The sequence below is a fragment of the Lithobates pipiens genome, unplaced genomic scaffold (assembly GCF_037356315.1).
Source record: "Lithobates pipiens isolate NorthernLeopardFrog02 unplaced genomic scaffold, aLitPip1_a1.2 Scaffold_10, whole genome shotgun sequence".
In the NCBI taxonomy this organism is placed as follows: domain Eukaryota; kingdom Metazoa; phylum Chordata; class Amphibia; order Anura; family Ranidae; genus Lithobates; species Lithobates pipiens.
In genome coordinates, this window is record NW_027507686.1 from 164,290,824 (window position 1) to 164,312,325 (window position 21,502).

At 46.1% G+C, this 21,502-nt stretch overlaps 1 protein-coding gene across 1 annotated transcript in view; it reads left to right on the top strand.

Annotated features, from left to right (window-relative positions):
• The window catches only part of HRAS (HRas proto-oncogene, GTPase), a gene marked incomplete in the record, with an annotated part of 155,612 nt that overhangs the window by 109,077 nt on the left and 25,033 nt on the right, over positions 1-21,502 (top strand). Inside the window, 1 exon segment of the mRNA XM_077459086.1 lies at positions 11,236-11,395. Within this exon segment, the coding sequence (XP_077315212.1) occupies positions 11,236-11,395 (160 nt within the window).

Sequence of the window (21,502 nt, forward strand, 5' to 3'; positions counted from 1 at the left end):
CGTGTGAACTGGGGACTTGTGCAACCATATTATTTTAGTTGTACCGTTTTGATAGGTCACATTAAAGGTGGAAAAATTATGAAATTATTTCTTTGTCATTTTTTGCATCACAGATACTTGGCATTTAAAATGGGTGTGTAGACTTTTTATATCCATTGTATATGGTTTGGGGGTCTTTTACAAATTCTGAAAGCTGTAAGGGAAAAATGGTAACCTCATATTTTTAGAGTAAATTGTGTTTATGTACAGTTTTATGCACCTTCGTTTTCTCTATTTCTTAAAAAGGCGCATTTTAAAATTTACAAATTGGTCTTATGCAAAAACTTGCATGACCTACCAATAGGTTCCCATCTTAAGTAGCAACAGATGTGGAGGCACTTGCAGTGTTTCTACCGAGAAGAAATATGGAAATTTACTACAAATGCATAAATAAACAAAAGAAAAAACAGTGACAATTTTTTATCCAAATGCATAAATAAAATCAAAAGAAAAAACAGTGACAGATTTTTTTATCAAATTTCTTCATCAATTTAGGCCAGTATGCATTCTGCTACATATTTTTGTAAAAAAAAAAAAAAATCCCAATTGATTGGTTTGCGCAAAAGTATTTATATATATATATATATATATATATATATATATTATAATTTATTTTTTTAACCAGTAATGGCAGAGATCAGCGACCTTATAGTGGGACTGCAATTTGCGGTAGACCTTCTGACACGTTTGACATTTTTTGGGGAACCAGTGACACTAATTCAGTGATCAATGCTAAAAATATACACTGTCACTGTATTAATGACACTGGCTGGGAAGGAGTTAAGCAGGCGTGATCAAAGTGCCTAACCAGTGTTATAGTATATTGTGTGAGATGCTTTACAGGGACACAAATTCCATCCCTTTCCTCCTGTTAGAGTGGCGATCTGTCTTGTTACATAGGCAGATCGCAGTTCTTTGTCTTTTCCTCACGATCGGCAGGTGCCAGAGTCTGTGGTACCTGCTGATTGGCTCCCACTGTGTGTAATCGCAGTGGGAGCAAGCCAGTGCGCATGCGTGTCCCCTACCTGGAAGTGTCGGATCACGTGTATACAAGGCGGCCATCGGGGGTACAGCCAGTACACAAGTAAGGGGCCCAGACCATGGGTCACAACCCAGGCCATCTTTACCAAATGGCAGCTGCCGTCAGAGCGGATTGGCTGCCAGATGCAGAGGAGGGTTGGGTGGATCCCAGTATGTGCAGGTCCGCTCCAGTACTACAATGTGCAGGGGAGGGGGCATGAGGCCAGTTGGTGCCAGCAGAGGGCCCCATGGAGGAGCCCCCCCCCCCCCGCTCTTTGTGTGTGCAGGTCGGGACCCGCTGTCAGGCAGGCTCACGGCTCCACTCTGGTACTACGGGCGGGGGGCAGTTGGTGCCAGTGGAGGGTACTATGGAGGAAAAGGTCAGGGAGGAGAAGCCCCACCTCCCCCTCCCCTCTTTCTTACAGCTGCCGTCAGAGAGCCTGTTGGAGATGGGACTCAGGCTCAGCTATCCCTCTGGTACTGCTGAACAGGTGAGAGCTGGAAGGACTGGTGATTCCCAAGGTGTGTGTGACCCTGCTGCCCCCCTTCACCTGTGACACTGCCCCCCTTGCATGACACTTCCCCCACCTGTCTCGCTGACCTTGTCCATGACACTTCCCCCTCCAGTTCCACTGCCCCCTCTTGTCTCCCTTACCCCCACCTGTCCCACTGCTCCCCTCCTGTCTCTCTTCCTCCCTCCTGTGGTAGGTGGAGATGGGACTGGAGGAGGAGGAGGACATGGGATGGATGAATTGGGACTGGAAGAGGAATGGGAGGGAGGAGATAGGCTAGAGGACATTTGACTGGAGAAGATGGAACTGGAGGAGGACATGGAACTGGAGGAGGACATGGAATGGCGTAGATGGGACTGCAGGAAGGAGGAGGACCTGGAATGGAGGAAGGACATAGGATGGAGGAGATGGAATTGGAGGAGGATGTGGGATGGAGGAGAGGGAATTGGGACTGGAGTACTAGAACGTGGAATGCAGGAGATGGGACCTCAGGAGGAGGATGTGGGATAGAAGAGATGAACTGGAGGCTTGTGTGGGATGGAGGGGATAGGACTGAAGTAGGAGTAAATGGCATGGAGAAGGACATGGGATTGTTGGAGGAATGGGTTGGAGGAGATCGGATTGCAGGGGAAGGTGGATGACATGGGGATAGGCCTCTGTGGGACGGCCAGTCCCAGTGAGCGGGCCTGGGAAATGTTGGTCAGGCCCGGGAGGGGGGGGGGGGCATGTCTAAAGCTGTGTAAGGGACCCCAACATTTCTGATGGCTGCTCTGCGTGTATATATACGTGATCTGGCACGCAGTTGCCACCCTGTAGGGGTAAAACTGCTATAGGGTGCATTGAACTGGTTAAAAAAATCATTGTGGTGGAAAAACCCTGTTCATATTTAAACACTGTTAAAGCTGGGCATAGACTGATCAAAATTCAGCCAGGTACAGCAGGGATAAGATGAATCTCTATCTGTGTGTGACCCTGTTTGACAGAAGTCGATTGTTAGATCAACTTTTGTTGAACGAAAACGCTGGAAAATGTGTATTCTGACAGCAGTGGGAGCTGCAATTGATGTAGCAGGTGGAATATCGGTAAATGACTTTGCTGGACATAGGACTCATTGAAGGGAGTTTTATTCCACTCTGGCCAGAGCAGTGGGCACCTGACAAACTCTCGTCTGGTAAAAGTTCAAGTGTGTGTAAATTACAGCTTAGACAGTGCATATATCTTTTCCGTATACATTGCGTCACAGGCGAAATATTTCCGTTATACAAACATTTAACCTTTTTAACAGTCAATCTTTGAACTTTTTGGATATAAGACAAATTCAGCAAAGCTAACACCTTGTACTCTTGCAAAGGTTGTAGGTATGCTTCTTAGCTATCATTGTTTAATCAGCTAACATACTATAACTCAGGAAGCAAAGCGTAGCGGGTGTCTGTGATAGGAGAAGGGGAATTTTTGAGTGAGTTCAGTGTCTGACCGCAGCTTGTCACAACTATTTTCAACATGAAATTTCAGAAAAGATTCTTGGCTGAAACTCTAGATTAGTCTTACTACATACATAACTATGGACACATAAACGTTGCCACTTCTACTATGTTCCGCAGAGGGCATTGACTTGTATGGATGGAGGAATAATTATTTTATCTTGGATTTTTTTTGTTCTGGCATGGTCTTTGCCCAGCTTTAAGCTTGGTAATTTTTGAGACTCCACATTCATAAGCATAGTAAAAGTAAGTCCTTTTTAGTGCTTTGATAGAATGTTTACACACACTTTGCTGCTTATGTTCATAGCACAGAGTTATGGTACTGCCTTGAATTGTTCTGAAAAAAAGTGTTTTACCTTTCCTACAAGTGGTAATTTAGTATTTATTCTTGCAAAGTAAACCTGGTTTATGTGTGTGTTTTTTTTTTTTTTTAATCTATTAATTCTGAAGTAAATTGCTAGGTTTTTTTTTTTTTTTTGGTTTTTATTGTGTTTTTTTGTTTTTTCTTCACACACATGCTAAAGTACACACTTATTTGCAGGAAAATGCTCTTAAAACACCAAAACTTTATATGCTTTCTGAAAGCAGAGGATTCATAGACTGAAACGTAGTAGTTGCTATTTTTTTTATATTGTACAATATTTGCAATTTTTGTATTCTGAGTAAAAAAAATAAAATACAATAAAATACATTTTAGAACCACAAACAATAAAATCTTCACATTTTTTATAAATTATTAAAGGTAAAGCTTGGTTTATAGGTACGAACTATCTAAAAAATTAACTCTCAACAGGGTGACAAACTACACTACCCAAAATTGTCTAAAGGTGGCGCTTTTTAAAGTCTTTACAGGTCATCAACTTCAGCTGACCATAGACCAGTGGTTCTCAACCTGGGGTCGGCACCCTCACGGGGGTCGAATGATGATTTGCCAGGGGTCACTGAATCCTGGGCCGTTTCTGAAGCCCACACTGCTCTCCCAGCCTTTATTTCTGCCACCCAGCAGGGCTATCCCTGGAACCCATGGCCTCTCACTCGCCCCTTTTTGCAGGCTCTCATTCAGTTCACTGCATGGCTGGGGGCAGGGACTAGAGGTCAGCTGACTAGTTAGGAATGTGAAGTGGGAGGGGCTGGAGAAGACCCTATCACCTGATTTCGGCATAGGTGTCACTGCTACGAGACACCACAAAGTCAGAGACAGTGAAGCCAGAGAAACAGTGAGTAACACTACCTGTGATTATAGTTGCCATTAAAAGGACTCAGGGAGCGCTAAATGTCTGTAGGTTAGGGGCACAAATTGCTTGTCTTGCCTTGGGTGCTGACAACCCACGCTACAAAAATTATTTTACTGTTGGGGGTCCCCACAACTTGGGAAATGTTATCAAGGGGTCACGGCACTAGAAGGTTGAGAACCACTGCCATAGACCAATCAAAATTAATTTGGTTCAGTAGGGACCAGCTGTGTGTGGCTGTCCCTGTTCAACAGAAGTCAGTCGTACATGTTGGATAACTTTTATCAAACAGCAGCCTCTGTTTAATGTATTCTTAAAATTTGGGGTCCTGCTGTCAGAATACAATGTCCTGGCAGGAGGAATTCCTCCATCAATCTCTCTTGTGTGTATTTTTATTTTATTTAACCCGGCCTGCTGGCAATGGTTTGTGTGTGTGTGTGTGTGTGTGTGTGTGTGTGTGTGTGTGTGTGTGTGTGTGTGTGTGTGTGTGTGTGTGTGTGTGTTTTTTTAATTTTTTTTATTGTATTTTACAATTTTTGCCCTTTTTACACATATTGCTTTTTCACAAGGTAGTGGAAAGCCCCCTATGTGACAGAGCGTTTTGGGTGACAGGTCCTGTTTATGGCTCAAACATCAGATGTCACACACAAAAGTACTGTAGAAACTATCGACAGCTCTATATCTGCTGGATCGCTTCAACAATATAGTCTTGAAAAGTAAAAGGACTCACAGCTGCTATTGTGACACCCATGTAGTAATTATATCGGCGAGATTAAAAGGGATTAAAGCACTAATACTTGCTAAAATTGTTTTTTTTTTTTTTTTTTTTATTTTTCGTTCATTGACAGACACAGCTCCATTATCTTGACCGTAGGGTTATTACACCACGTTCAGGTAAGGACTAGGCAGAACATGTAATGCATGTGAAAAACAGAACTGTACAGTTCCGCCCAGGGGGCGGTCCCTCTGGCAATAACCCCTCAGCCTGCTTCCTGCAGCTCAGCTTTTTTCTTGTAGTCTCCCCAGCCTGGCCATCGAGCGTGTGCAGGCCCTAGCTGCGCGCTGGGTCAGCCACCGCAAGCCCCTCAGGCTCCAGGGGCAGCCGATAAGCGCAATGGTCTGGGACACACATATGAACAGACTACAGATGTCATTGTCACAGTGTGCTGTGGCCCGCAGCTACCCCGTACTGCTCGGGTGTGGGTCTGTGATGGGATGCTTCCCAGCTCGTCCAGACGGTAAATACAGTAATATGCATTCCCTGGGAGGTCGATTAGGGGGTCCCTCTTCTCCCTTTCCTCTCTCCCTGTATCCCCCCCCCCGTGGGGGATGCTGCATTACTGGGCTGTAGTGCGGTGTGTGTACCTGGGCTGGGGGGCTCTGATCCTTGATTGGGGACTGCGCTGGCTGTCTGTGTCCCTGGGCTGTCATCTGACTCTGGTGTCTGTGGTCTCTGCATGTGCTGCCGCCATAGCTGTGACCGCCACCATTTTCAGTGTACAGCATGATCGTCGGCCATTTTCTGTTACCCTCTGTGAGAAGCATGGTAGTCGGGCATTTTCTCGGAGTCCAGCGACCATTTTCCCTGTGCTTTTTTCTATACAAGGACGGCCAGCGGCCATTTTCTTGTAGCCTCGGCGCATTTTTTTTCTCCCCAGCGCTGGTTTCCATGCCTCAGAACAGTGCGGTTTTTATTCCTGGACACTTGTGAGCTGACACAGCGATCAGCGACAGCATGGCGCAGCACTCGGTCAGGCTGGTGAGTCCTGCATTGGGGCCCCTTAGTCTGTTAGCAGCTAGGAGGGTGGGATTGAGCACCTTGTCCTAAGTCCCCAAGGGGGGCAGACAGGGTGGGTCAGCATGGTGCCAGAAGCTGGCGTTTCTTCCGCAGATCTCCCTGCAGTTGCAACCGGCTCACCTGCAAACAGTGCAGTGCCTTTTGACGCTTTGTCAGTGGTCCTTGAAACGCTCGTTGCCAGGGTGGACTTGGGCCCGCGGGGACTTGCAGCCCCTGTTCTGATGGGAACAGGGGCCGCCAGAGGACGCTGACCAGGACCGTTCGGACAGTGAGGATGATTCCGGGTCCACGCAGGAAAAAGCGATAGTTGGAGCACTTATCACTGCTGTGCGTGATACCCTGAAAATACAGGATGCAGCAGGATCCTCTGCTGAGGTGGCGGTCCCTTTTGGGTTCCGTAAGCCAGCCCGTACACCTAAAGTGTTTCCGTATCTGACTTAATTTGATAAGTTCATATACAAGGAATGGGGAAGCCCGCAACTGACCTTTTTTATTCCCAAAAAGAATAGCAGTGCGGTACCCCTTTAAAGAGAGGCTCCCCCGGTCGTGGACCCCCCAGTATCCAGGTAAAGTAACCATGATTCCGGTAGAAGGGGCTCCGGCATTTAAGGACCCTACCAACAGGAGGGCTAAGGCAGTGGCCCAGTCCATGTTTACAGTGGTGGGGTCAGCGCTACGACCGGTACTGGCCACTGCATTAGTGTTGCATACCCTTACTGAGTGGGCAAACCGATTGCACCGTGATTTGGAGTCCAATCCAGTCTGCATAGAACTAGCAGACCGGTTGGTGCACGGCCTTAAGTATGGCTGTGATGCAGCCCTGGATACACTCCCACTGCTCTCCAGAGCATTGATATCAGCAGTGGTGCTACGGTGCCTAATCTGGCTGAAATCTGGCTGAAATGCTGGTCTGTGGACCAGGCATCTAAAAAAAGCCTTGATGGATTTGCCCTTCCTTGGTGAGCGGCTATTTGGAACTTCACTGGATGACATTAAGAAAGAAGTGGGAAGTCCAAGAAGGGTAAGGAGCCACGCTGCAGGCCGGGGCCCTCCTTTTCCACTCAAGAGGCTTTTTCGTCCGCCCGGGGCTTCAGGTAAGCGATCCCAGTCTGACAGGATGACTGCAGAGGGACAAAATTGGTCTCTCAAGCCCTGCAAGCCTGCAAGCAAAAGTACTACCACATGAAGGTTTGCCCCCACCCGACACACGGGTGGGGGGGTCGCCTTCAGGAGTTTGCAGCTTGGTGGGCCTCCCGGCTGTCAGACCAATGGGTCTGCAAACTGATTTCATCAGGCTACAAGATAGAGTTCCTCTCTTGGCCACAAAACAGATATTTTTTTTTCCCCCCCAGCATACCCTTACACCCGGCAGCTTCCGCCTCAGAATTGAGGGAGGCTGTGGCGATCACCATGCAAACTCTACAGGAGTTTGGGTGAGTGTTGAACCTCAAAAAGTCGGTACTAGTGCCGATTCAGCGCCTGGAGTACCTAAGCTTACTGCTGGACTCTGTGGAGGCGAGTGTTTCTCTCTTCAGACAAACTGCAGACTCTCAGAGCCGCGGTGAAGCTGTTGATGAACTGCAGGTGGTCATCGCTGCGTTTCTGCATGCGAGTTCTTGGCCTCATGGTAGCCTCCTTCGAAGTGGTACTGTACGCCCAATTTCACACCAGTCTTGCAGAAGGAGATATTGTCCAAATGGGACAAATCTCCATTATCCCTGGATCGGCAAATTCGGGTGAACCAGTTAGTCAGGGACTCTTCTCTGGTGTCTGAGATCTCCGGCCCTTCGGTCCAGGAAATCGTTCCTGCCTCTTCATTGGACTTTTTTTTTTTTAAATCTCCCACAGCCTTCTATGTGCTGACGTCTTGCCCCCTATTTATGGATTTGTGCGAGCACCTGTTGGCTCTCTTTGGTGCGTGTTCGGTCCTATATTTCATCTCAGGTTCATGACTGCATTCTCTTGGAAGCCTCCACTCTAGCAGTGTTTCTTATATGACCAATTTTATATGGTATGTCCTTGTGCAATGTTTCCATTATGTAAGTTCAGAATGTAAAAGCACTTTCTATAATTTTGTTATTCGCATATGTATTTTGTCTTTGTATAGTGTGACTTCTCCTGACTATTTTCCCCTGAGGAAGGGACGTTAATGTCCCAAAACGTGTCAGGCTGTCTGGATGTTATAAGAACACAATTTGTGAATTTTACCTATGTTTATTTGGTTTGATATATTATGTATTGTATGTATTTGTATATATGTGTATTTATTTACATAAAATTATTTTGTAAAATTTTAGTATTTGTTGCCTTAAAAGTCCCATCCTGCTGGGGGGTATTTCTCTCCCGCTTTTTCTAAATAAGGGATGTTGGCAACTTTAGCGATATAGGTGGATGTTCTTTCTTTTTTTATTGCTTCATTGGACGGTGATCACAACGAACACCAACCTGACCGGCTGGGGTGGAGTACTGGGAGTACAATTGACCCAGGGCCTCTGGTCGAGGTAGGAATCCCAGTTACCAATCAATGTGCTTGAGCTTCGCACAATCAGGCTATTCCTCTGCACATGGTCAATGAGACTACAGGGGCATCCGATCAAAATCCAGTCAGCCAACGCCACGGCGGTGGCATAAGTCAACCATCAAGGAGGAACAAGAAGCTCGGCTACAGCACGAGAGGAAGCTCACATCCTTCGGTGGGCAGAGTGACATGTACCAGCCCTGTTGGCCATATACATCCCAGGAGTAGAAAACTGGCAGGCGGACTATCTAAGTAGCCAGATGCTGGACCAAGAAGAATAGTCATTGCTTCCAGAGGTGTTCAGGCTTCTTTGTCTGTGGTGGGGCACACCAGATGTGGATCTTCTGGCCTCTTGGCTCAATCAAAAGGTGTGGAGGTTCATGTCCAGGACAAGAGATCCTTGGGTGGACACGTCAGACACATTGGTGACTCCATGGGAGCAGTACCGGCTGATTTACGCTTTCCTTCCGCTCAAACTGTTACCACGTCTGCTCTGCAGAGTGGAGGCAGAGGGGATTCCAGTAACACTGATTGCCCCAGATTGGCCTCTGGATCCTTGGTATGCCGACCTAGTACGCCTGGTGGCGGATGCCCTTTGGTGGTTGCCGATGCGAGAAGACCTCCTATCGCAAAGTCCGATACTCTAGGTGCTAAGGAACCGAGGTCTGTCGGACTTGGTAATCTCCACTATGCTGAGGGCACGAAAACCTTCTCGGAAGTTATACCATCGTGCGCAGAAGGCTCTTATCTCCATGTGTGAGGAGATGAGGTGGCGTCCACGCACCTATTCAGTTTCCAGGATCCTGCTGTTGTTACAGTAAGGAGTGGACCAGAAGCTGGCCTTGAGCACCACAAAGGAACAGATATCAGCCTTGACTGTTTTTTTTTTCCCAATGACCCCGGGCATCCCACTCATTAGTGAGCACCTTTTGTGCAAGGGGTTCGGCATGTAGTCCCTTCGGTGAGACCACCCCTACTTCCATTGGATCTGAACCTGGTGCTATCGGCGCTTTAGAAGCAGCCGTTTGAGAATATTAGGGAAATCCCCTTGTTGACTCTTTCTCAGAAAGTGGTCCTCCTAGTGGCTATTACATCTGTCAGGAGAGTTTCTGAGCTGGCTGCCTTGTCTTGCAAGTTGCCCTATCTGGTTATCCACAAGGATAAGGTGGGGTTGCATCCGCAACCTTTTCTGCCGAAGGTGGTTTCGGCCTTCCATCTCAATGAGGACATTGTGTTACCATCTCTGTGTGTCCTAAACCGACACACACTAAGGAGGTGGCCCTACACTCCCTAGATGTGGTCCGGGCCCTATGGGTATACCTGTCTGCCACGGCTCCCTTCCGGAAGTCGGATTCTCTGTTCGTTTTGGTAGCCGGTACGAAAAAAGGGCTGGTGGTCTCGTCGACCACATCTCACGGTGGTTCAGACAGAACGTGGTCCAGGCTTATGCCCTTTTCCTGTCACGGCCCATTCCACCAGGGTGATTGGGACCTCTTGGGCTTTCCGACATCAAGCGTCAGTCTCCCAGGTGTGTAAGGCGGCGACTTGGTCGTCCATTCACACCTTCACAAAGTTCTACAAAGTTGATGTAAGCACATCTTCTGGTGCCTGCTTTGGCCGCAAAGTTTTGCAAGCGGCCGTGTAATGTTTCAATTTACACTCTTTCTTCTTGTTAGAAAAAGTTACATTTTGATTGTCAATGCATTCTGATACATATGTTGGCTGCAAGTTCTGATCTGGTTGGTTCAGATGGTGTCTCCTCCGTTGGGGAGAACCTCTGGTTGTGGGTGAAGTTATGTTTGCTGTTCCCATGCCTCGTTATGACACTGGTTGGGGAACGTCCCTATGGTCAAGATTAATGGAGCTGTGCCCGTCAATGAACAAAAGAGAAAATAGGATTTATGTACTCACCGTAAAATCCTTTTCTCTGAAGTTCATTGACGGACACAGCACCCACCCCTCCTATTGGTTTACGTTATACTGCTTGTTGATGTAGTGAGCTGCAGGAAGCAGGCTGAGGAGTTATTCCCAGAGGGACCGCCCCCTGGGCGGAACTGTACAGTTCTGTTTTTTACATGTTTTGCCTAGTCCTCTCCTGGAGGTGGCGTAATAACCCCGCGGTCAAGATTAATGGAGCTGTGTCCGTCAATGAACTTCAGAGAAAAGGATTTTACGGTGAGTACAAAAATCCTATTTTTTTCTGGGTTGGATAGATTGGAGAAGTGGTAATGGATTTGGTCAAATATCTATTTCGGTCTGACATAAATTTGTGAGATGTTCCCTTGTCTGTGAGATGTTAACCTGTCTGTTATGCACTCATAAGGAGAATTAAATGGAGCAGTTGACATTAAGCCATCTGCCTTCAGTTCAAGCTTTTCTGGGTCTAAACCCTTTGTTTAATATTGAAGACCCCCGAAAGAGGAGTTTGTGACTCACGAAAAACACGGTTCTTTTACAGTAAACTTAGGGTAACACATGAAGTGTGCTCAAGACATAGGTCGTCTGACGTGTATTTTTATAAAATTTTTGCACTTATCGAGCAAATATAACAAAACATCTTGAATAGTATATTTAACAGTCCAAAAGGTTTGCATACACTTAAAACAAGTATGTGTTTTTGCATTATTTTACAAAGGGAGCAAATAAAACGGGTGAAGGATTCAGATGATGTTCCCATGGTGCTGGTGGGAAACAAGTGCGACCTTCCAGCCCGAACTGTAGAAACACGGCAAGCTCAAGACTTGGCCAGGAGCTATGGCATTCCCTACATTGAAACCTCTGCTAAAACTAGACAGGTATGTGTTTTTAGTTTTTCAATCTGCTCAATTTGCATATGTTGGACTCTGTCTCTAGGGAAAAATGGCCTGCAACTACCTTTTTTAAAGTACAGGTCCAAACTACTTCCAAGAAGCACAGGCAGCAAAAGGGCATGTTACACACTGTGGATCCTCGTGTCACTTATTTTAACGGTTTAGGAAAGGTCACCCCTTTTTCAGAGACTGGCTGCTCATAGGAAAGACTGAGTTCCCTGTTAGGGCTGGTTCACACCACAATTTCCGCGTTCCATAAATGTTTCTCATATATGTTTTTGATGAGTTCCATTGCGCTTTTGATGCGTTCCAGTGCATCCTACCCCCCCTTTTTTTTTTCTTCATCTCAATTGACATGTGCGTTCCTTTGCGTTTTTGCTGCATTCCAGATGTGTTCCATACAGAAAAAATGCAAGATGTTCTACTTTTGTTGACTGCCCTAGGTATGCTCCAAGGATGCCTTCTGCGTTCACAGATGGGTGGGACTTGAGCTTGGTCTTAAGACTCATCATATCTGTAGTCCTCACCAAAATTAGCATGGAAGAAATCTACAGTGGATATAAAAAGTCTGCACACCCCTGTTAAAATGTCAGGTTTCTGTGATGTAAAAAAATGACCTAGATAATTAACTTAAGAACTTTTTACACCTTTTAATGTGACCTGTACTCGGTTGAACAATAAACTGAAATATTTTGCCTGGCGTGCCCTCCATCCGGTAGACCGGCAATATACCTATTACTCGGCCCCTCACCAACTGCATACCCGTATAGATTATTTTTTCACTAACAACGTTACATTGAGGAAGGTCCGGAGTGCCCGGGTCCTGCCAATTTCTTGGTCGGATCATGCCCCGATACTACTAACGCTGGACCTCGGTGCCCCGGTGATTAGGCCCTATAATTGGAAGCTGAACACTTTCCTCTTGCAACATCCTCCTTCCCAAGCAGAACTGGTCTTGACCTTGAAATATTATTTTGCTGAAAATGCAACACCCAATGTTTCCCTCCCCACGTTGTGGGAGGCTCACAAAGCGGTCATCCGCGGTAGGTGTATGGCTCTCTCTTCTGCACTGAAGAAAGACGTCGAGGCCACTAAGCTGCGTACGGAAGGGGAGCTCGGGCAATTGGAACGGGCTATGCAAGCCTCCCCCTCATTGCGCATCCTCCGCAAGATAACGAAGCTCCGCATGGTGCTCCGGGATCTGGCACTCCGCCGGGTGGAGAAGACCCTCCTGAGGATTAGACAGACATTTTATGACAGGGGCAACAAAGCGCACTCTCTTTTAGCGAGGAAACTTAGAGATAAAAACCTCCAGTCCACCCCACATCAGATTAAGACTAAGGCCAATATTGTGGTCTCCCACCCTAAGGAGGTAGTTGACACATTTGCAAGCTTCTACGAGGAGCTGTACAACAGCCGCGACATCCCTGGTGATCCCTTGCCAGCTGAGCTCACCCAACGCATGCACCGCTATCTGACAGACAGCGGGATCCCCTGCCTTCGATCCCAGGACCTAGCCTCCTTGAACAAACCCATTTCAGAGGAGGAGATAGAATTGACCATCAAGTCGTTACCAGCTCATAAATCTCCGGGCCCAGATGGCTTGCCTTATGAATATTATAAATCGTTCCTGCCCCTATTGCTCCCGTACATGAGCAGACTGTTTAATGCGTTCCTGCAGCATACCCCGGTCCCTCCGGACATGCAGCGTTCCTTTCTTACTCTGATTCCTAAACCGGATAAGGACCCCATCCTATGTGCCAACTACAGGCCTATTGCGCTCTTGAATGCGGACCTAAAAATCTTTACAAAACTCCTGTCCCTGCGGCTCAATGAGGTCCTCCCTTCCCTCGTACATAAAGATCAGGTGGGGTTTGTCCCCCTTCGTCAGGCAGGTGATAACACCAGGAAGGTTATAGATTTGGTCGACGTGGCGAATAGGGGGGGCATCCCGACTCTGCTCCTGAGTCTGGATGCGGAAAAAGCCTTTGATAGACTGGGGTGGCCCTTCCTGTTCGCCACGCTGACGCACATGGGGATGAGGGGACCGTTCCTGCAGGCTATACAGGACCTTTACACTACTCCGACCTTGCAAGTTAAGACCCCCTTTGCTACCTCCTCGACCTTCTCTGTTTCTAATGGCACACGCCAGGGATGCCCCCTCTCGCCCTTATTGTTTGCTCTATGCGTGGAACCCCTGGCGGCGTCCATTAGGCGGAACCAGGACATCAGGGGCATCCCGGTCAGAGATAGGGAATTCAAGGTTTCGCTGTTTGCGGACGATGTGATCCTTACCCTGACCCAGCCTCTGGTTTCCCTGCCCAATTTACACAAAGAGCTCGATCGCTACAGTGCCCTATCGGGTTATAAAATCAATGCCTCAAAATCAGAAGCCCTCCCAGTAAACATCCCACCCCTGGAGGTGGATCGTCTACGATCTGCTTTCCCATACCATTGGAAAACCTCCTCATTGAAATATCTGGGGATACATATTACCCCGACATTTCCTTCCCTATACCAGGCAAACTTCCCGCCCCTGTATGGCACCGTCAGGCAACTGCTTTCCCGGTGGCGGAAACATCAGCTTTCCCTTTTTGGTAGGATAGCGTCGGTGAAAATGACGATCCTTCCGAAACTCCTTTACCTCTTCCAGACCCTTCCTATCTCCATACCTTACCATCATCTGAAAAAATTGCAGGCGGACCTCCTCAACTTTGTGTGGAACTACAAACACCATAGAATCCCTCGTTCTGTCATGACAGCCTCCCGCTCAGCCGGGGGTCTGGCGTTTCCGGACCTCATTAAGTATTATCAAGCAGCCCAGCTCCGCGCAGTGGCCTCCTGGTTCACCCAGCGGTCGTACAATAGATGGACGGAAATTGAGAAACTCTGGTTGGCCCCGGCTCATCCTAATAGCATGCTCTGGAGCGCGGCAGCTTCGATCCCTCGGGCCCAACTATTGGGGAACTATGTCACACCTGCAGGGCCTATGGCGTAAGCTCTCTAAAGTCCACGAGCTATCCTCGGCTAGGTCGCTCCTGACGTCCTTTCTATATCATCCTAAAGTGCCAGATAGCCTGACATATCCGATGTCGCACCCGTGGTCGTCCCGGAATCTTTTCCATCTGGGCACCCTGGTGGATCCTAGGTCGCGGAGGCTGTTGTCTTATGCCGACCTTCAATCTAAATTTGATCTCCCACGACAGAGTTTTTATAGTTATTTACAGATACGACATTACGCCCAGACCATATCTTCTGACCTGCGCTTTTCTCCACCCTCCGCATTTGAGACTGTGATCCTAGCGGGCTCGGCCCAAAGGGGATTGATATCAACCATCTATAACATAATCAACGCTCCCCCTAAAGCTTTGAAAGGCAACCATACCTATATGCATAAGTGGGAGGAGGCGTTGGGTGAGGAGATTACGGAGGAGCAGTGGCAGTTGATATGGTCCCAGGCCTCGAAAAGCTCGATGTGCACACTGTACCGGGAGAATGCGTATAAAATTTTATTTTTTTGGTATATGACCCCGGACGTTTTACATGCCATCTATCCCGCCTCATCCGACAGATGCTGGAGATGCCAGGCCCACAGGGGAACATTGTTCCACATTTACTGGCGGTGCCCCCTCGTGGTTCCCTTCTGGGAAGAGGTCCGGCGCCTCTTGACTACTGTACTAGATCAGCAAGTGACATTAGACCCTAAGACTTTCCTGCTGGGCATCCCCTTTCCCAAATTGACAAAGTCCCGAAAGAAACTGTCGAGACATATCCTGACAGCGGCGAGGTGTCTCATTGCCCTGCATTGAAAAAAGTACAGCCTCCCACTCTAGACGCGCTCCATACTAGAATTAGAGACGTGGAATTGATGGAGAGGATGACCGCCAGGATACAGGACCGGATAGAGGCTCATGACGTGGTTTGGAGCCCATGGAAACTTCGGGAGGACCAGCTGTGATTCGATGCCGAGACCGAACACGAAAATATTTTAGGTGGAGGTAAGTTAAAATCAAAAACTTAAATAATATGGTTGCATAAGTGTGCACGCCCTGAAACGAATACTTTGCTGCACCTTTTGATTATATTACAGCACTCAGTCTTTTTGGGTATGAGTCTATCAGCACGGCACAACTTGCCCACTTTTCTTTGCAAAAACACTCCAAATATGTCAGATTGGGAGGGCATCTCCTGTGCACAGCCCTCTTCAGATCACCCCACAGATTCAGGATTCAGGTCTTTGCTCTGCCTTGGCCATTCCAAAACTTTAATCTTCTTCTGGTGAAGCCATTCCTTTGTTGACTTGGATGTATGAAATATGGTATTCCTCTTCATGTTCAGCTTTCTAGCAGAAGCCCGAAGGTTTTGTGCCAATATTGACTGGTATTTGGAAATGTTCATAATTGCCTCTACCTTGACTAAGGCCCCTTTTCCAGCTGAAGAAAAACAGCCCCAAAGCACGATGCTGCCACCACCATGCTTCACTGTAGGTATGGTGTTCGGGTGATGTGCAGTGTTTTTGCGCTAAACATTTATTTTGGAGTTATGGCCAAAAAGTTTAACTTTGGTTTCATCGGACCATAACACGTTTTCCCACATGCTTTTCTTCGTGAGAAAAGTCTTCCGTCTTGCCACTCTATCCCATAGCCCAGACATATGAAGAATGCAGGAGATTGTTGCCACATGTACCACACAGCCATTACTTGCCAGATATTCCTGCAGCTCCTTTATTGTTGCTGTAGGCCTCTTGGCAGCCTCCTTGACCAAATTTCTTCTCGTCTTCATCAATTTTGGATTGACAACCAGGTCTTGGTAATGTCACTGTAGTGCCATATTTTCTCCACTTGATGATGTCTGTCTTCACTGTGTTCCATTATATATTTAATGCCCTGGAAATTCCTTTGTAGCCTTCCCCTGACTGATATATTTTACCAATGAGATCCCTCTGATGCTTTGGAAGCTCTCTGTGGACCATGGTTTTTGCTGTAGGATGCGACTAAGAAAACGTTAGGAAAGACCTACTAGAACAGCTGAACTTTATTTGGGGTTAATCAAAGGCACTTTAAATGATGGCAGGTGTGTACTGACTATTTAACATGAGTTTGAATGTGATTGCTTAATTTTGAACACATCTACAACCCCAGTTATAAAAGGGCGTGCACATTTATGCAAACATATTATTTTAGTTTTTTATTTTTACTTATAAAAGCTCTGACATGTGTTAGGAATCTTCCCTTATGATCAGTCAAAACTCTAGATGTGTTGAGAAGCAGACAATTTATTTCTGATGTGGCCCACAAAAGAGAGACATGCTTACAGAACAAAAGCTGAAGAAAGATGTCTCCCAAAAGAAAGAGTCCCGCTTACACATACCCCACAAGAATAACATCTCTATGCTTCTATTGGCTGAGGGAACATAAATAACGTTGTCATGGCACAGGATGGCACTTTATTTTGATATTCATGTTCCCGTACATTCTTAGGCTATCATATTTAGTTAAATCGAATGATTCTACAACTTACTATGGAGTTAAGACAAAACAATACAATGAGTTAATACAATAATGTGTTCAGAAGTAAGCTTTTTAACAAATCAGTCTCAGGACTATTGTTTTTCTAATAGTCACACAATAAACATTTAAAACTTTTCTAACATTCCCTCCTCTTTGTGTGACTATTTTATCTCAACACATTTCGATGATAGTCCCTGTGTTATACACTTTCGGACTGTATGTCATTAAGTTGAGCTTCAATGTCCACATAGGTCTCCTCAGAGGTAGAGAGGGTTTGATACATTGTTCTTGAGACTGCAGTTTCAATCAGTTTTTGTGAAAGTCCTTGAATACAGGGAATGCAGCAGCATCCGCAAGTAACCAAAACGGCCAAAGCCACAGCGATTGAGATCAAACATGATGTGATAAATCCAGTCCATTTACCGAACCATCCTTCAAGCCAAGTTGTGAATGGATCATTAATACCTGAGTTTTCCGCCAATTCATTCGATAGCGCAGTCAGTCCTTCCAAGGCTCTGGTCACGGTCCCTCCAGGAGCTGTATTGTAGGGATAAAGGTACAACACATGCTACCAAACATTTTGCATACCCTCCTCTTTCAGCTAAGACCATATCTAAAACCATTCGGTTCTGCCAGGCCATTAGAGATGTGGGGGCTAACTGTTCTGCTAGGCCCTTCACAGCATCCCTAGTATAGTTTACAAATCGTTGTAGGTTATAATAAATATATATATATATATAATTAATCCAGTCAACATTTTTATCTATAGTCACCCACCAGAGAAGAGACTCAAACCCAGCTGTCACCTGATTCCTGGCTTTAAACTCATCCGGCACCCCGCGAGGAACCCCAATCTCATCTATGTAGATCTGAGAGTCAAATGACCCCAAGGGAGAGGTGTCCCTCCGATACTGTCGATGACTCTTAGTCCACGGGTATTCTGACAGGATTCTCAGGGGCATAGCCAGCTGGACCATAGCGCAATCCCCTTGGGCATTGGCCGGTAGTCCAGCTCGCTGTTTCTTATCCCCAAACATCCACCAGACATCAGCTCTCTGAATGTCATGTCCAACCCAGTCACCGTTGTCCGTGTTAATCCTCTCCACACAGTAGTCATCGGGAAGTGACCCAAGATCCACCGCGCTACGGGTCCCTGGGAGTGCAAAACAAGTAAAGTTGCCCGGATAAGCGGTAACCGCTGGAGGTATCTGAGGACTCTGTACTGGGGGAAACAACAAACTCAATGTGTGACAAGTAGAATTTGCTTCAGGTTTATAGCTCTTATTATACAATTGCAACATACATTTTAAACCTTCTGGATCTGTATTGTGATCTAGAGGAAAAGGAACTGTTGCTAAATGTGGTCTGGCTGGGGCACAAACTAAACAGTTTTCCTTTTTCAGAGTTTTAACCTCAACCATTGTAACCACTAATTTTTTATTCTTGGTAGCCCGTCTCCAAAGCTATGGCATCTTCTATTGTTACGTTAGTGAATCTTATAGTTATACTCAGAACTTCTATTTTAGTATGGCCTTTCTTCTTTCCCTTCTGAGTCTACCTTTTCCTGTTGTCTAGTTTTATTAGGTGGTAATACCTCAAGGAAAAATGTTCCTGAGGGGTCAGTTCCTGACACCCATGCTCCCATGAAATACAACCGCTGATCTTCCTTCCTCGGCTCCGTTAATGTTATTAATAGTTGGTTACAGTTCTTACTATTGTGAAGGGGGAGTTGGCCGCTTGTGATTAGGAGTCTCTCCTTTATTCCACTCTTTTTAGCCCCTGGTTGATTATACCCCCCAATCTTGATGCGCTGTAGTCCACAGGGCCTGATCCCATGCTTGACATCCTGCCTTATTCCAGAGCCAGCAGATATATTTATCTGCCCATAGAAGTCCTCTAGCCCCAGTTGTATCCCCACAATCTGCAATCTGACAGAAGTCTACCAGTATAGTGCTAGTTATTCCCTCCTATAAAGTTTTAGATTTAATGCTTTTCCTGTTCTTTCCTAATTCAAAGGTTCCTCTACTCTTCCATAATGTATAACCCCTCTTATGGATGCCTCTCCTAGAGTCACCAGTAACCCAAGGATAATTACTGTCCCTTTCATCCTAACCAGCTACAGAGTTCCAGCGGATAGGATAGGGGAGTTGGAAGGGGAGGGAGACTTCACCGGTTTGAGACAAGTCCCACCTTGTGTGAGACCTCCCTTTGTAGCCGGATTTTCTGAAACTCTGGTAGCCATCTGGCCCTATTCTGCCTGTAAAACCTTTTTGTAATGGGACTGGTGAATCCAGGTAGACCTCTCTGCAAACCTTATCACAGTAGGGGTAGTTAAAAGGACTTTGAAAGGACCATCCTACCTTGGGGAGTACCACTGCTTTTTTCTTATTACTTTTTATTGAGACCCAATCTCCCACATGCACCTTTTCATCTTCTTAAATTGGACCTTCTAGACCAGAACCAAAATCATTAGTATGTCTTTGTATTAACGACCTAGACATGTATTCTGCTGGTGTGTGCTCAGACTGCTCACTAGGTGTTTAATTTGATTGTAAGGGTATCTTATATGGCCTTATCATTCCAAATGGGCTTAAATCTTCTTTTGGGGGTGTGATATACATACTGGTCACAGCTACTAGTAGGCAATACATCCAATTATTTTTACCTATTTCTTCCATAGCTTTTCTCAGTTTGCTTTTTAGAATGCCATTATGTCTTTCTACCAATCCAGCTGATTGGGGATGATAGGCACAATGGTATTTCCCTTTTAATTCTCATCACTTCTGTCAAATGTTGTATATTTTTTAATTACAAAATGGGGTCCATTATCACTGTAAATCCTTTCAGGGATTCCAAATCTAGGAATAATATCTCTTAGTAATGCTTTGGCTACAGTCTGTGCATCTGCACTTCCTGTCGGGAATATCTCCACCCATTTGGTCAGGGTGCCTGGGTATCAAACAATATTTCTTCCTTTCACATTTGTCTAATTCAATAAAATCCATGCAAATGTGTTGGAATGGATATTGTGGTGTAGGGAACTTCCCTTTCTGTGGTCTTATACCTCCCTGAGCATTGTGTCTTGCGCATATAAGACATTGAGAGCAAAAAGTTTTTTGAATAATTTGTGAATCCATAGGCTGTACATACTTTATTTAACATCTCAGTCATCCCCCTGGTTGACACATGCATTACTCCATGTGTCAATACTGCTGCATACCTAAATAAAGATTTTTGGTAATACCGGTTTCCCTTCAGGTGACGTGTAAATGTCATCAATTATTGTGTAACCCTTTGTTTTCAAACATTGTTTTTTCCCGGGGGGGGGGGGGGCATTTTTCTGCATATCAGTAAGGACTGTATGATCTATCACTAGGATTTCCTGTTCTGTCATTATTTTATGTGTTTCTTGTGCCGCTATTTTGGCAGCTTCATCTGCCCTTTTATTTCCCTTTGAGATGGGGTCCGTATATTTTGTGTGTGCTTGACATTTACAGATTGCAAGCTTTTTTGGTAACTGTATTGCATCTAGGAGTTCTAAAATGAAGTCCGTATGTGAAATTGGTTTACCACTGGAGGTGACCATCCCCCTTTTTTTCCATTGTTGTGCAAAAACATGTACTGTTGAAAAGGCATATTGACTGTCGGTGTATATGGTTACGGATTTTCCTTCTGACAATATGCATGCTCTTGTCAGTTCTACAAGTTCTGCAACTTGTGCTGAATAATGTTTTGGTAGTGGCCCCGCTTCCAAAATCTCATCCTGTGTCATTACTGCATATCCTGTTGCATTTGTGCCATCTGGATTTTTCTTACTAGAACCATCAACAAAAAGTATCATGTCAGGGTTAGATAATAGTACATCTTTCAGGTCACTTCGTGGCAGTACCTTTTCAGTGATGGCAGCAGCGCAGTCATGTTTTATGACCATCAGTAGGAAGTAGTAGTAGTGTGGATGGTTTAATGTAGTACACCTCTGTATTGTTAAGTGAGGTTGTGTCAAGAGTATTATCATACCGGAAAGGTGTCGTGCTGGGCTCAAATGTGATACTTTTGTTGTAACAGGATAACAGACACTGCATGTGGTACCTTTCATAGTTAGTAAAGTTGAATAAAGACACCAGTCCATCCGGTTCAGTCTGAGTGAGTGTCCAGCCCCTACCCCTTTACACCCACATCATTCTCCACCCCCAAGGATCCAACGTCCCCATTCATATACCAGGGCCAACCCGGGACAGAAGCCAATCAACCCACCTGCATGTCCCCGGAGTGCGGGAGGAAACCAGAGCACCCGGAGGAAACCACGCAGGCACAGGGAGTACATGCAAACTCCAGGCAGGCAGCGCCATGATTGGGACTTGAACCAGCGACCCCCTTCACTGCTAGGCGAGAGTGCTAACCACTACACCGCTGCTGCTACCAGTGCTTGTACACAGGGTGGAAGTGCTCTAGTTGCACTGTCTAATTCTGTAGAGTAATCTTTCCTCTAAAACCACCTGTGCCTCTTCCTCTGAGACCCCTCTGATTCTGCCTCAGCAGTGTACTCTTCTGAATCATCCTCTCCTTCATCACCTTGCACAAA